Raw genomic sequence first — 14,794 nt, forward strand, 5'->3', positions numbered from 1 at the left:
TAATTATTACTTGTGAGATTTTAAAAAGTAAGATAAATTTGCTCAGTCTGATTTAGGTTAGACCTTTTTGTCATTTCTTTTTGGAATAATGGATCAAAAAACATTCTGTGGGATGAATTTTCACAATTTGTAACAGTGCAATTTTAGAGGAGTGGCTGCATATGTTCCCAGGTCAAGAGTTGTTCACTCCTGCTCCAGCTGTCAATAAGTAGCACTGATGATGTTACCTAGTTTGGAATAGACATATCAGCACAAGAAAAGCACCAAGCTCAAAAAGCACCAAAGACCCCAAAGAAGATATCCCTATGTGTCAGCTGCAAAAGAAGACAGCATTGCTAACATCTCCCTGAGGCTATGATGCCCAAATCCCTGACAGAAAACCAATTTCATTCTTTCTAAATCCAAAAAAGTAAGGATTGATAATAAAACATAGTTTTATATTAATGATCAAGTCTGTCTGGATTACCAAGGCTACCAAGACTAAATTAAAGTCACTTGCCTATTTACTTGATTGTTAGATGTACATCCCACTTTTTCTTCAGGAAATCAAGGCATCTTACATGAGAATCTCAATTTATTTTATTTTCAAAACAGCCACCTACTAAGGTAGGTTGGATTACAAGAGAGCCACTGAATAACAAAGTCACCCACTGAGTTTCCATGGCTGAAGGTGGACTTGACCTAAATCTCCATGATCCTAATCCAATTTACTATTAAATCACGGTAATTCACATTCTTACTCTTTCAAGTTCTTTCACCAAAATTTTAATCCAGAGAATTCCATTTTGGGGATTGCGGTCAATTTTCTTGTGCAAGGTCCATCTTAGCATCCCTGTGAGATCAAAATAAGAGTATCTATTAATGTTTCATTTATTAATCCAAGGATACAATATATAAAAAAATGGAATTCATAGGAGAAGGAAGGCTGGATTGTAATATGTTCAGAAAAAGCTCTCAGGATGTAGGTGTCTTTCAATATGTTTTACATGTAAAGGCTCATCCATGCTATCAATTAAACATATTAATAATTATTTCCAGTCCTTAAAACTGAGGTATTCATTTCCACCTATGATAGGAATTTGCTTCCAAGATGTTTTTTAAAAGTTGTAGTATTGCATTTAAAAAAACTGAACAAAAACACTAACTTTGTCTTTTGTTTATAAAGATTCTCAATCATTCAGGTCACAGTTGTTTCAATGGAACTTTTCAAAAGGCAACTAGACTTTCTTGATTTTTTTTCCTTGAAAATGTTTCGCTTCTCCTCTAAGAACTGAAGAAGCTTCTTGGATGAGAGGTGAAACATTAAAAAAACAACAACCAAGAAAGTCCAGTTGCCTTTCAAAAAGTACCTTTGGGACATTATATTGCCTTCATTTAACTTCAGTACTTCAGGAAGAAAAGAAAAATAGATATTAACACTGGCTGGAACTCACCATCATCTGTCATTAAAGTTTTGTTGCAGTTATCTTCACATAACACAACTAATCCTAACAAATATATCACCACTGTGAATTTACGACCAAAGATGAAAACTGGTTATCTTCATAGAAAGTAATGAGATTGTCACTTACTCCTTTTTAACTTTCCTCTGAAAAGCCTGGGAAGAAATTCCTCAAGGCTCAACTGGAATCAGAAGCATAGAAGACAGAACTTAGCTATTCTCATGTCTTTTTTCTGCCTTATTTGGCTATGAGATGAAAATAATAAAGTAAATTATTTCCTAGAGAAGCCCTGGTTTTGCTCCACACTTTCATTTCTGGGTGAGTGATAAGCAGAGTTAACTCTATGATAACCATCTGTTCTCTATTCATAGGATACAGCTTACCAGGGAAAGTCAATTTGTCCTCAGATAACTTTAGAGCTACTTTAGGTTGAAATAAACTTTCAACCTAAATGATATGCTTGTAATTCACTTAAGCATGTTGTGTGAACATAGCCGATGTGGGTTAATTATTCCTAGCATACATTTCCTAGCAAACCAATTGGGAATCCACACAATGGATTTGATCAATGTTCTACCCAGCAATTTGGCAGTTCTCTTTTCTTTAGGCAAAGCTCTTTCTGCTATCTTACTGCCTGAACTCTCTGAACTAGAGATAATAGATGGAAATTTCATCTTTATAAAGCATGCTCTTTGACAATTCTTCTCCATAGTTATATTGATAATGAGGAAAAATTTAATGGGCAGAAATTTGTCCTCTAGGATCAGATCAACTACTTCATCTTTTGAGCAAGTATCTCACCAAGTAAGGTATCCAGAAACAAATCCCAAGTGAATGACATCCTAGCACGGAGAGTCAAGCTTTCCTTCCTCCAGCTTATGTAGGCAGAACATGTAGGAGATGACCAAGCTGAGCCTGAGGGAGGGGTCAAATGTGTCTTCAGTCTCGAGTCCCTTCATGCCACAACAGATCTAAGTCCAGCCCACCTTGAATTCCATTGGTTCTTCTCTACCACTAATTTCCTTTATTAATTAATACATTAGTTAATAGTTCAGATTCTTGAAGAGAGCTTAAGCTTGTTATAGATCTTTATATTCATTTGAACTGCTTGAACTTCCTGATTACCCGTGCTTGACAGAATGGAAGTGTAAGCACACAATAACCAATCTCTTGGAAAGCTGGCTATCTATAGTGATCTTACCTCTCTCACTTTGGAAGGCTGGATGATGGCCATCAAGTTCCCGGAGAAGGGCATGCACACTTCGGAGAAAGTCTGACTCAACCTCTTAAAGCAAAAGAGGAAATCAACATGAGGTTCAGTGATTTCTAATTTTTTTAGTTTCATGCAAACTTATGTAAATTTACATTTACATAACCCCATCATCAAAGGCAAAATCCTAGTTATATAGCACTAGTATTGTTAGCTCCTGTTTGAGATATATAAGCTAAGTTAAGCAGCACCAGACTTACGACTAGTAGATCAATATTGTAGAATATGGATTTTTTTTATAAAATCAAAATATCCACGTTTATTTTTAGCAGTATTTTCCATTCACACTTATTTTCCTGGGTACTACTGACAAACGTGAAGGGTACCAGGTGTAAACAATTCAATTTGTAAAAAAGCATCTCTGATATGTTTTTTTTTAATTTAAACAACTCATCAGCAATTACTATCAGCCATTCCATAAAGAGGAAACAAAATTACAACATTCCTTTTTTATAATAACTGAGCCTAATCAAACCTATAGTAGTCTTCTCATGAAGTCTTTAAGGATAAATAATGCTTAAGAGCTGTGGTGGTACAGTGAGTTAGAATGCAGTACTGCAGGCTACTTCTGTTGATCACTGGTTGCCAGCAGTTTGGCAGTTCAGGTCTCACCGGCTCAAGGTTGACTCAGCATTCCATCCTACTGGTAAAATGTGGACCCAGATAGTTGGGGGCAATATGCTGCTTCTGTAAACTGCTTAGAGAAGACTGTAAAGCACTATGAAGTGGTATTTAAGTCTAAGTGCTATTGCTGTTAATTTCAAGGCACCCTAAGACTCTTTGTTTGGGTGTTCCTTGTGTTTAATAAGCATATGAGCACTCGTGATGGAATTGGCAACTGTGGATGGGAATGGAGTTAATAGCCTGGCTATCTAGGAACCCCTGCAGGGGAGGAAGCAGCAGAGACCTGATCCTCTCGTATATTTTCTTTTCTTTTTTCTCAACAGGAGAGGGATAGCAAAAGAAAACTGAAACCATTTCATTCTTCCTAATTAGACTCTCATGCTTTCATACCAAGCACAAACCTGGGTTTTCCATATCTGGATAGTGTTTAAAGGAGTTGATTGCAAGCTTAATTGTAGCCACGCTTTTTGGAGAGCTAGGTGAACGGAGGTCTCGGTTTCACTCAGCATGGCCTCAGCTCCTCTACTGCTTCTGCAAAATAATATGATGGTGTAAGACAGAGGTTGTGGACGGCTGCATGGAAGAGTGAAGGATGAAATGGTTTGCTTCCCACAACAGTTCAGTGTTCAGAACTACATCCACATTCACCCAAGTGCATGAAATAAAATTTTCTTTCCCTTCTGCAGCTACAGCCCACCCCCACCCCAATTCCTCAGCACTATCACCCTCCAGAGCATTCCCCCCCCACAAACATATTGGAGGCTGCAGCGTTGTCCATTCCTTTGCTGAAAAATTCAGGGGATAAAACTTGAAACTTGTCTGGGTGCAATGCACTTTTTAAAGTAGGGTTCTCAGGCCTAAAACAGCCTTCCTGATGTGCCACCTTCTATATGAGCTGAACTGCAATCCTGTTAGTAGCGTTATCATATGACTATTGTAGGAATTTGGAATCAATATATCTGCATCAGATTAGGGGAAGACTGTCCTAGAATATGTGACATACCACTAAATCTTGTGAGGCCAGCCATCTGTAGCACAAACCCTTGTTATTCAGGATTCTGGCAGGCAGAACAGGGGTTATTATCTAAGATCCTGAACAGACTGATACCTGTGGGATAGTTGTCCTGTAACTGTAAATACAGTTATATAGACCCACCCTATCTTTCAAACACAGGAAATGATGTTGAAATGGCTTCCAAGGTAACCATAGGAAATGACATTGTGAAGATCTGGCAGTAGAAAATACAGCATGACAAGACTCTGAGACTGCCATAAATCAAGGTCTCGCTTACCTCAGTATGATATACAAGGCATAAGGAAACTCATGAGAAAAGTTCAGACAGCCAAACAACAATAAGCTGATCATTTATATTACAGGATTTATCTACCCAGCTAGATCCCTGCAATAGGCCATTTAAACCTGCCAATTTCCATCATGTAGAAACATACCTAAAATAGACTTGCTTTACCTGCCTCACCAGTGTTGACAATACCTGCAAATATTTGAAAGGATTAGAAAGTGGAATGTGTTGTCTCTTCCCTCTTGCCCTGAAACTACAGATCTCCTAACACGTTTGAAGCCAGCAGTCAAGCCAGATATTATCATACCTGCCATATCTGATAATATCTTCAAAATGTCCTCCAGAGACTTCTGATATGGAAATTTTCTTGTCATAAGCTCTCCCTGACCAATTTCATCCTGAAGCTCTTTGGAAGAAGGCACCTCAAGCCTGCCAAAAGCCACATGGATTTAGTGGCTTTGTCCCCCTGCCATATTTTTCACACTCCAATTTATTTGGCCTGGTTCTGAGCAATTATCCAGCACCTTTGGACTCAGAGCTTAATGGTAAAGCCAACCTTGTAAAATGCTTTCTTTTTTAGTTATTCCATAGCCTCACATCAGCTGGCCTCTCCAAACCATACAGGCTGGGCTACACCATGGAATTCATGCATTCATCCTTGAGAATGAACCCAATGAAGACAAGCACAGATAATGTCATTCGTTTCTCCTCAGCTACAAAACAAAAAGTGCCACCACAACAATCTTTTGAAATGTGGGTGGATTCATTTGTTCCAAAATGTGCTAACACTTTCCTCTTAAATACATACTCACAACAATTCAAATGACAAGACATGTTCATAAAGATTTCTAGAGAAGTAGTAACTATGTCTACCCTGTGAAACAAAATCAGTGTAAACTTTCAGGATATTTTTGAGACATTAGGATTCAGAGACTCATACAATGAATGCATAAAACAGGGATAAGCATGTAGCAGTCTGAAGGTTTCATTCAGTTCCCTGGAAATTGTTCTTCCTTCCAAGCTCCTTTGGATGTTGCTATCAAAGTACAATTTTTAATGTGACAAAAATAATAATCTAATTCATTAACTGCATTTATTAAATTTAAAATTAATCTCATTTAAATGTTGTTCTGGGCTCATTCATTTTTGACAACACAGCTCTGGTATGCAGCTCAATAGCCAACTTCCCTACCTCCTTCCATATTGTACATTTATGGTACTTTCACTGTCCTGGGTTTAAAAAAAAATAACTGGGGATTTTATTAAAAAAAACAATTAAGTATTTTGTGGCTATAAAAAGTTAGAAATTTGTAAACCAAGATGTGGGATAAGGTGCCCAGGTACTTCCACCCACTGATATATTTTTTTTTAGCCTTCCCAACAAATTTGTTATTCATCCGGAGTAGCAAGCAATTTTCCAGATGTTCACAAAGTAATGTGTAAAAGTCAATTCTCACCAGAAAAAGAAATCAGGAGATTTTTACATAATTAATAAGCTGCAAGTTTTACTGATGAGGGAGGAAACCCTACCTTTTTGCCAAACACTAGAAAGGCATTTAGAAAAAACAAACTAAATATTTCCACCCCAAAGTACTTTGAGGTGTATTGGGAAATGGTGGGAAATGGTTCAGTTGTTCTAATTCTTCCTAAAGAAACTGTACAATTTCACTTTTCTGATTGAAAGAAAGTTATAAGCAAATACTTGACGACATATATCTCACTCGATCAAGCTTCTCTTACCTAGATTGGACTGCAACCTGCTAACTGGCATGCTTACTGGACTATTGGTGGAGGGGGCGGACTTAAGACCATAATTGTAGTTCTCTATTTATGACCACAATTGGGCCCATAATTTCCATTATTAAACAAGATAGTTGCTAGGTGAATTTTGCCTCATTTTACAACCTTTCTTGCCACAGTTATTAAGTGAATTACTGCAGTTGATAAATTAGTGACACAGCAGTTAAGTGAATCTGGCTTCCCTATTAATTTTGCTTGTCGAAGGTTGCAAAAGATGATCACATGACCCCGGGACCCTGCCACCACTATAAATACAAGTATCTGAATTTTGATCATTTGATCACAAGGAAACTGCAACGGCTGCAAATGTGAAAAATGGTCAGAAGTCACTATTTTTCAGTGCCATTGTAATTTTGAATGGTCACTAAACAAATGGTTTAAGTCTAGGACTTCCTGTATTTCAAGCCATTTAGGGGATGCCAAGTTTGGAAACTGCAGTAAGCAGCCTCTATTTAGGATGCCTGCCATTGGATAGCAATTGAGGAGAAGAATTACTGGCCCTTTGCACAACATGCCTAAATGGATCAGGGAGATACCCATTTAATCCCAACTAATTGACCCTGCCAATGTATCCAAAAGAGATAAGACTGAGGCTAGAATAGTCTTATTTGGGATAAAAGTAACACTTCCCCAATGAACTAGTTCCCTCTGTTTTGTGGAAACAACTTACTAACCCTTTGCCTTGCTTAGTCTTTTCCCTTTTAGCATTGAACTTACAACAGGCCACACAGTTTATGGATTGTAATTTTAGTATAGTTAGACCACGTATAATTGACAGACTGGATTTTATTATAGATTTTAGTTGTTATTTATTATTTTATACTAGAATTTTTAATTGTACATTAACTGAATGTTTTTATTTGTTCTGGTCTCTGGTCTAATACTGTAATAAACAAATTCATCAATTGAAATGATGAAAGTGGGCACTCTTTCCTTGGTTGCTGGGGGTGTCAATCACCCTGCAATCCTATGGAGGGGATCAAAACAGATAAAAACAGTTTGAATGGTTGGTGTGTTGGTGATGAAAGTTAATTTTCTATGCAGAAGGGGAGAGGGGGATAAAGCCAAATATGGGAAGAGTAAATAGCAGATTTCCTGTGTCTTTGATAGAGGCTAGGAGGCCTAAAAACATGGCAATGTTCAACTGTACACTGCCCCAGAATTATATGCTACCGACAAACAAACTTTGCTTCTCTTGTGAAGGTGAAGCAATACCGCACTTTTTAAAAACTTTTATTAGAAGCTTAGTTCCTTATCTCACTGGGAATTACTGTGTACAGAATGCTACAGAAGTCATTATTGCATTAGACTTTCAAAATCAAAATGTGGCCTAATAAATTTCAATCCATGTAACATTTTAATCATCAAAAATATAATTGAAGTGATAGTGATCACAGTGGATGTTTTGAAAACATCTGATCATGTGTCCATTCAAAATACTTGACCTATATTTATACCAATGATTCTACTAGTGATTTTTTCTGAGGACTAAAAATTTCCTTTCTCATCATGGGTGGGCCTTACTGCAGAAACAGCTCTAACCATTTCCGGTTTTCTATTTTAAGACCCCAGTCAAGGCAGAAGTTGTTGCAGACAAACTTCCTCTTTACACCTTTTGACAGGGCATCAGTGACTGCTGAAGCTGCAAACAACCTCCAAACTCCCATAACTCTTAAGGAAACAATTATACAACAGACGTTGGCTCAAACCTTGAAATTTAGCAACAGCAAACAATGAAGCATTTCCTGAGGATCTGGAAGACAATTCTTAGATATTAAGTGTATTAACACACTTAGTTTGTAGAAAGCGCATAGCTGTGTGTAAGTAATTGAGACCTTTTTTTAAAGATAAGGCAACTGTTCTGAACTCCATACTTGGGAGGGGAGAGAAGTAAGGTTCAGAATGTCAAATCACCAGATTGCCTTTCATTCCAGGCAATCAAAATAATCTCAAATTTTTGTCATTCAGTGTGGTTTACTTCATCATTGGCACAGCCACTTGTTCAACATTACCTTTGTTTATTTTTATGCACCTGACTAATGTAGCAAAATAAAAAGTACATGCACCTCTGTTCATTTTAGGAGAAAATTAAACCCAAGCAAATTTTATTGGCTGCTCGAATCTGAGGGAATAAAAACTGATTTATCTTGCAAACCAGTTCGGTGGTTTCCCTGATCTCTAAGTCTACTGTTTTTCATTGACATTCTTGAAAAGTAATATTCCAAACTCTTTATTATTTATGTACAATTCTCAGGAAGCCTGACTTTGCATGTGGTCCTAAGCACACTCTCTTCAAAGCTCTGCTGAATAATGTAAAGTATGTTTAAAATTGAACATTGGCTATTTGCCAAAATTGGCTGAAATTAATGAGTCAATACATAAACCAAGAAGTAGTGGCGATGTCAACTAACTGATTTTTTTGTGCTTTATCCCCCTAGAAACTATTGATATATTGTTTTGGGGATCTATCATCCCACTGGCTAGAGGATAATATAGGATTCATACTTTAACACATCTGTAGGGCATCAGACTAGCGAAAGTCATCAATCTATCTATAAGTAGTGAAATACCAAAATACCAGTAGCTACTTTATAGTAAAAACCCATATTTATAAACATACACCTACAAATGTAATCTGCTCATTGCATATGCATTAAGAAACCCTCGTTATTCAAATAACGTAACAGAAACCTTGAAAAAATACATTTTAAAATCACACACATACAAAGGTAAAATTTAGTCATATGGAACCAGCAAGTAAGTAATATGTGAATATGCTTCGTATTCTAGAAACACACAAGCCTGTGTTTTACATATTTAATACTCAAACCAACCTATGATCCACTTACTTATAGCAAGGAGAATTGCTCAAGTTACAAGAGAACTCTTTAGTGCATGGAATCACAGCAAACCATTCTGTGGCCAATTGATTGCTCTTTCTCTTTTTTATACAGGTGGTCCTCAGCATACGATCACAATTGAGCCCAACATTTCTGTTATTAAGCGAGACATTTGTTAAGTGAATTTTGCCTCATTTTATGACACCTGTCTGAGTCATCTTTCTGAAGATGTCACACTGGCCTACCTCATTCCGATAATCCAGAGGTGGGTGTTCAGCAGGTTCTGACCAGTTCTGGAGAACTGGTAGCAGAAATTTTGAGTAGTTCAGAGAACCAGCAAATACCACCTCTGACTGGAGATTTTACAATATCCTTCCCCTGCCACGCCCACCAAGCCACGCCCACAGAACCAGTAGTAAAAAAAAAATTGAATCTCACCACTACGATAATCTCTGTCTTTGGGAGGGCATATTTTATGTTCCTTCATGGGTTTTAGGTCCAGAGTTTCATTCTGATAGTTGTTTAGTATATTGTCACTAAGATTTAAAAAAAGAAAAACCTCACTTCCAACTCAGCTCTAGCCTACTAGGAGTCTACTCAGTTAGCAGTAGAATCCCACTCAACAGACTGAAATAAAATGGATTTGAGGAACTGTTTCTTTACTTTGCAGTATACTGTCCCCGACCACCATAAACGTAGAGGTTAGGAAATTAGCTAAATTAGAAGGCAATGACTAGAATTAAAATATGATAAGACAAAAATTATAAAAATTCCAGAAAACTAAAAACTTCAAAACTACGGAACTAATTAAAATTAAAGTTTAATTAAAGAAACTGAATGGATGAATAGTGAAGCCATTTATATTTCACTTACTTTTTATTTATTTATTTTATTTTATTTGGTTTGTCAATTGCTTACAAGATAATAGGTATAAGTAAAAACCTAGTTATGAATACATGGATACATATAAGAAAAATAAAAGAAACAATAGGACAGGGACGGTAGGCACATTGGCGCGCTTATGCATGCCGCCTACAGACCTCTTAGGAAAGGGATGAGGTCAATAGTAGAAAGTCTAAGGTTAAAGTTTTTGGGGTTTGGGAAAGAAACCCCTTGACTTGACTTAATTTATTTTATTGCTGTAATGGTCTGTGAATCCTGTATCATTTGCTAACTATGTGGAAATGTTTATGTAGTCACCAAGAATCAAGCTAGATTCAAGGGTTCTTGACTTTTGAATACTGTACTGTACCTATTCAGATAATAGATGCTAGTAGGTTTCAAAATGTTATTTAATAAGGTAGCAAAATTCATTTTATACAGCAGATTTCAATGAGTTATTTGAAAACTTTTCCTTTTAAAGTTTATGGGATAATATATATGCTAATTCTTACGTGTGCCATCTTGTGATTTTTGCTGCATAGACTAACATAAGTAACAACCTTGCAAATTCCAAAATCTTTTACAGTGATAAAGCAGAAGGAGTTTTAGATTTTTTTAAAAGCAACTTTTAACAAAGCATATACTTTCTGTAACAACTGCTTAGATTTCAGAGCATGTTTTAAATCAAGAACAAACTTTACCTCCTTCTGTACATTCATTCTAACCACTAGAAAAACCACCCCATTCCTCCATATATCAATATCAAAATCTATGAGCTTGGCTTAGTTTGGCCTCAACCATCCATCCATTCCAGAAACTATAAGCCCTAACTTTTATGTAACAACAGCCTTTTTAGCTTAAAGGTAGCTTAATATGTCACAGTAAAACTGAAGAAATTACAGTATGTCTGCAAATCAGAGGCTTATTAGAATAATAACACAATACTGAACTGCAGAGAAATTTTCTATACAATTCTAATTTTAGCTTGTGTCTTCCCTTTCCTTTTAATGAGGGTGGAAAACTTGCAGAGTCTATTGCTATATTGGGATTTAGCTTGGAGAAACCCAGGAAGAGACAGGGCCTCACTTGAAAGACGGTACTATATGTACTGTTATAAAGCTCAGATACAAGCATTTGGGACGGGCTAATTTAATCTTTCATTGGCATGTGCAGGGCATACTGCAGAAGAGTGAGTGAAGACAGGAGAAAGAAGGGACAACACATTATTTAACTAACCTTTCACATTAATTTAAATGAAGTAAATGCATTTAAAGACCTCATTTGTTTTAACTCAACAACAATATTTGTGTAATGCTTTGGGGACTAGGTAATACTGAAGAACTCAAAAATTATACCCTTTCTGTAAAGGTTAATATGATAACCTGAGAAACAAATATAATAAAATATGTCAGATGGGCATGGCTCAGAAATTATACTTTAAGTTCAGTGGTTAATTGGCCTATTTTAGTCTTAGGCTGCAACCAATATATATTTTTACTCCCTGTAGTAAAATAGTGCATCCAAGGAGAAAAGTGGCATATTGCAGAGTAGAAAAAGAAGCAGGTAAAAGGCTGGCGGCAACCAGAAACTGGGAGTGGAATTCCATGCATATTTTATCATAAGGAAAGCCTGTTAGTTTCTATGGGACTTATTCCTAAGTAAACACGTAGTGACTTGTAGAAGAAAGAATGTGGCAATAATTCCAAGAAGTGGCTGAAAGTTGGCAACAGAGATTATAACTCCATATATAATGCAAAATATAGGCTGACAGAGTTGGTGCTTTTAAAAGATATGAGCTTTCCCCATATATCAGGCGTTTTGTGAATTATAGCTTTAGCCAGAAGGCTATGCACATCAGTTCCTAAACACGAAATATCCTTTGGAGAATTTTTCCAACTCATCACATTTAATTAGATGGGGGTGAGGGCTTCCAGAAAGCATTTAGCATCTTTGATACCATTTCCAGTGACATTTTCATCAGCTGAATATCAACTGAAGAGATAATACAGAAGGAAATCCAACATGTTGCCAAATTTATTCATAAAATGAAGCAGCACATCCAAACACCTGGTAAAGTAGTTCTGCCTGCAAAACTTTACACAGAAGTAGTCATGTTTAACATTGGTTGAGGCAACAATATAGACAAGGTCTCACTCATTTCTCCCAAGTTCTGACTCAGGACTTGCTCAATTTGCTGAGTAATAAACTAATGAAAAGGGCTGGTTGCTAACAAATGAACTATTATTAAGCTGTACAAATTTGCTATGTGACCTGATTTAAATGTGTTTTCTGCACCTAGCTGTAGTATGAAAGCATTTGTCATTCTATGTGGCTAGCACTCAAATCAATCGATCCATCAAGATCACAAAAACCACAAGAAAGAATGCAAAGTTAACAGAAATGGAAAGCATTTCCATGCAATTTGAAGCTATAAAGATCAATTGAAATCACATTTGCCCACCATCTTCTTGTACTCCTGCCTTTCCTCCAGCTGGTGGACAGGATTTGGGGACCAACACTTTTGATGAAGTCTTCATGAAGCCTAAAATTAGATGGGGAAGAAGTTCCCACAACTTCTAAGAGATTCAATGTATTGGTGCTCACATGAATATTAATTATTTAGTGGCAGAAACATCAAAGGCTGATAGACCACAGGTTTTTCATATAGAAATTCCAAATTAAATCCCTTGGGCATTTCTAAGTAAGGAGAAAGAAAATTATGTAAACTTTTGATGAGTACCAGCCACACCAGTAAGCTAAACGAAGCAATTTCTGGTCTCAGTGCACAGAAGCTTCAACAAGCAAACTGGGCACCACATTTCAAACATCACAAACAGGGTGGTGGTACCTTCTCAAACAAATGTCTCCAGTAGTTCCAATTCACCCATTTCAGCCAGGAAGAATCAATGCACGGTCAATTAAATGTTTCTTTGAGGAAGGCGCTTTGGGCTGTTATATAAATAGCATTAAACTGAAAGGAGGAGGAGCTGCCATGTGGCCCCGGCTGCAGGAGGGCACCCATCCAGCTAAGTGCTCCCGAGGGGCACCAGCTCCTGTAATACAAGCTCGCAATTGCGCAAAACAACCGACAAGCCGCCTCCCAAAAGCAACCGCAGCCATCCTCGCACCTCTGTTCCAGTTTTTCCTGTCCCGGGGTGGAGGGTAATCTGGAAACAAGGGCGAAGTGTTTCTGGCTAGGAATTTGAACACGCCAGTCAAAATTAACCCGCTCCTGCCAGGCGCGCCCGAGGTGTAAGCGGAGGGGAGCACCACTGGCTCCCCTTTGCAGGGATCAACCTCGAGTCTTTGGGGAAAACACCTGTCGCTGAGCTCCGGCCCGCCAGCGCGGGACCTTCCAAGTCCTGATTGGCCCTTGTTTACTGGGATCGAGTCTGCGGCGCTGCTCCCTTCCCGCCTTGCCCCGTTGTCGGAGGGACATGTTTCCCTGCACGGGACACTGGCTTATTTTGTCGCTCAGGAGACGGAAGCATCGATATCCGGCAGAGAGAGAGAGAGAGAGAGAGAATGCGCAGCTCCTCTCCCACCCTCCGCCTTCCCAAAGACTGCAACTTTGTCCCTTGCACCACACAAAAACTTTCCTGCTCCTGATCTTGCCAAAAGCACTGCTCGCCTTCCCCCCCACCCTCAACTGATCGGACAGCCAGAGAGATTATGGAGAGAGAGAGAGAGAGAGAGACCCGTCCGTAGCCGCTCCAAAAGCCTTCTAACGGGATTCTTTGGAAGAACCCAGACATTTTAAACCAGAATTGGTGTTCCTCGGGGACTCTTCGCCGAACGAGGAGCCACCAAACTTCTCCTTTACTGGCCTCCTCTTCGGCCCGTCCAAAGGGGGCATTCAAGAGTCCGCCTTCTGCGCCTCGTCCTTTTTCTCTCCCGTCAAAAACCTGAGGAAGGGGGTCAGCGGGGGCGGGGAGGGGATCCCGGGACACGCGCGAAAAGCGGGCTGAGGGAGAGCAGGAGCCGTTCAGCTCAGCCGTTCGTACCTTTAGGGCGAGAAAGCCGGGGTTAGTCTCGAAGGCATCCCACGAGCGGTCGTGGCCTGAGCTCCCGAAGGACCCTTTGAGTCCTGGGGGCCTGGCTTAAGGTCCCGTCTTCATCGGCGCGCGCGCCGTCTCGGTTTGGCTCGGCTGCTCAGGAAGTGCTTAGCGGGGCTCGCTCGCTCCCTCGAACTTGGTCTGCGGGCGGCCGCTTACCTCCCAAGTCGAAGCCCGCAGAAAGCTCTTCGCGCCCTGCCAGAGGACAAGACGCACTTCCTTTCCTGTCCGAAGGTTGTTGCTTCGCTCGGCCCTGGCTTTGCCACTCCGCCGCCCGCCCGCCCGCCTGTCTGGTCCGGGTTATTTGTTTGGTTTTTTTTTTTTTCGGCGCCGAGGAATCGCTGAGCTCAACTGGGCGGCCGCGGGAGTTGACAGAATCCCGACGCCTGCCGGGGAAGAAGAAGCGAAACGGGAGTTAGAGAAGGCTAGGACCGGTGGTGCCTCGCTGGCTCCACCGAGAGGTGTTTTCGCCCACGACCACGAGGACAGCTCGGTCCACGTGAGCTTGCCAAGAGGTCGGGCCGGTGTGTTTGTCCTCTCCTTTGGTGCCCTCTGGCATTTGCTGCGCCTTTCCACAAGT

At 39.3% G+C, this 14,794-nt stretch overlaps 1 protein-coding gene across 6 annotated transcripts in view; it reads right to left on the reverse strand.

Annotated features, from left to right (window-relative positions):
• Nucleotides 1-14,794, reverse strand: part of PIK3R6 (phosphoinositide-3-kinase regulatory subunit 6) — a 38,373-nt gene extending 23,579 nt beyond the window's left edge. The window contains exons 1-5 of one of the 6 annotated variants that reach the window (XM_087924722.1): nucleotides 14,164-14,584; nucleotides 3,738-3,867; nucleotides 2,644-2,727; nucleotides 2,244-2,357; nucleotides 741-832 (exon numbers count right to left, since the gene is read on the reverse strand). In XM_087924722.1, the coding sequence (XP_087780848.1) occupies nucleotides 741-832; nucleotides 2,244-2,357; nucleotides 2,644-2,727; nucleotides 3,738-3,750 (303 nt within the window). In that variant the 5' untranslated portion in view covers nucleotides 3,751-3,867; nucleotides 14,164-14,584. Of the gene's footprint in view, nucleotides 1-740; nucleotides 833-2,243; nucleotides 2,358-2,643; nucleotides 2,728-3,737; nucleotides 3,868-12,620; nucleotides 12,857-13,007; nucleotides 13,310-14,163 lie in introns of those variants that run through there. The other 5 variants (XM_026696195.2, XM_026696192.2, XM_087924720.1 and 2 more) reach the window with 5 other exon arrangements.

The sequence above is a fragment of the Pseudonaja textilis genome, chromosome 2 (genome assembly GCF_049901715.1).
Source record: "Pseudonaja textilis isolate UNSWEBS1 chromosome 2, rPseTex1.2, whole genome shotgun sequence".
Taxonomy (NCBI): Eukaryota; Metazoa; Chordata; class Lepidosauria; order Squamata; family Elapidae; genus Pseudonaja; species Pseudonaja textilis.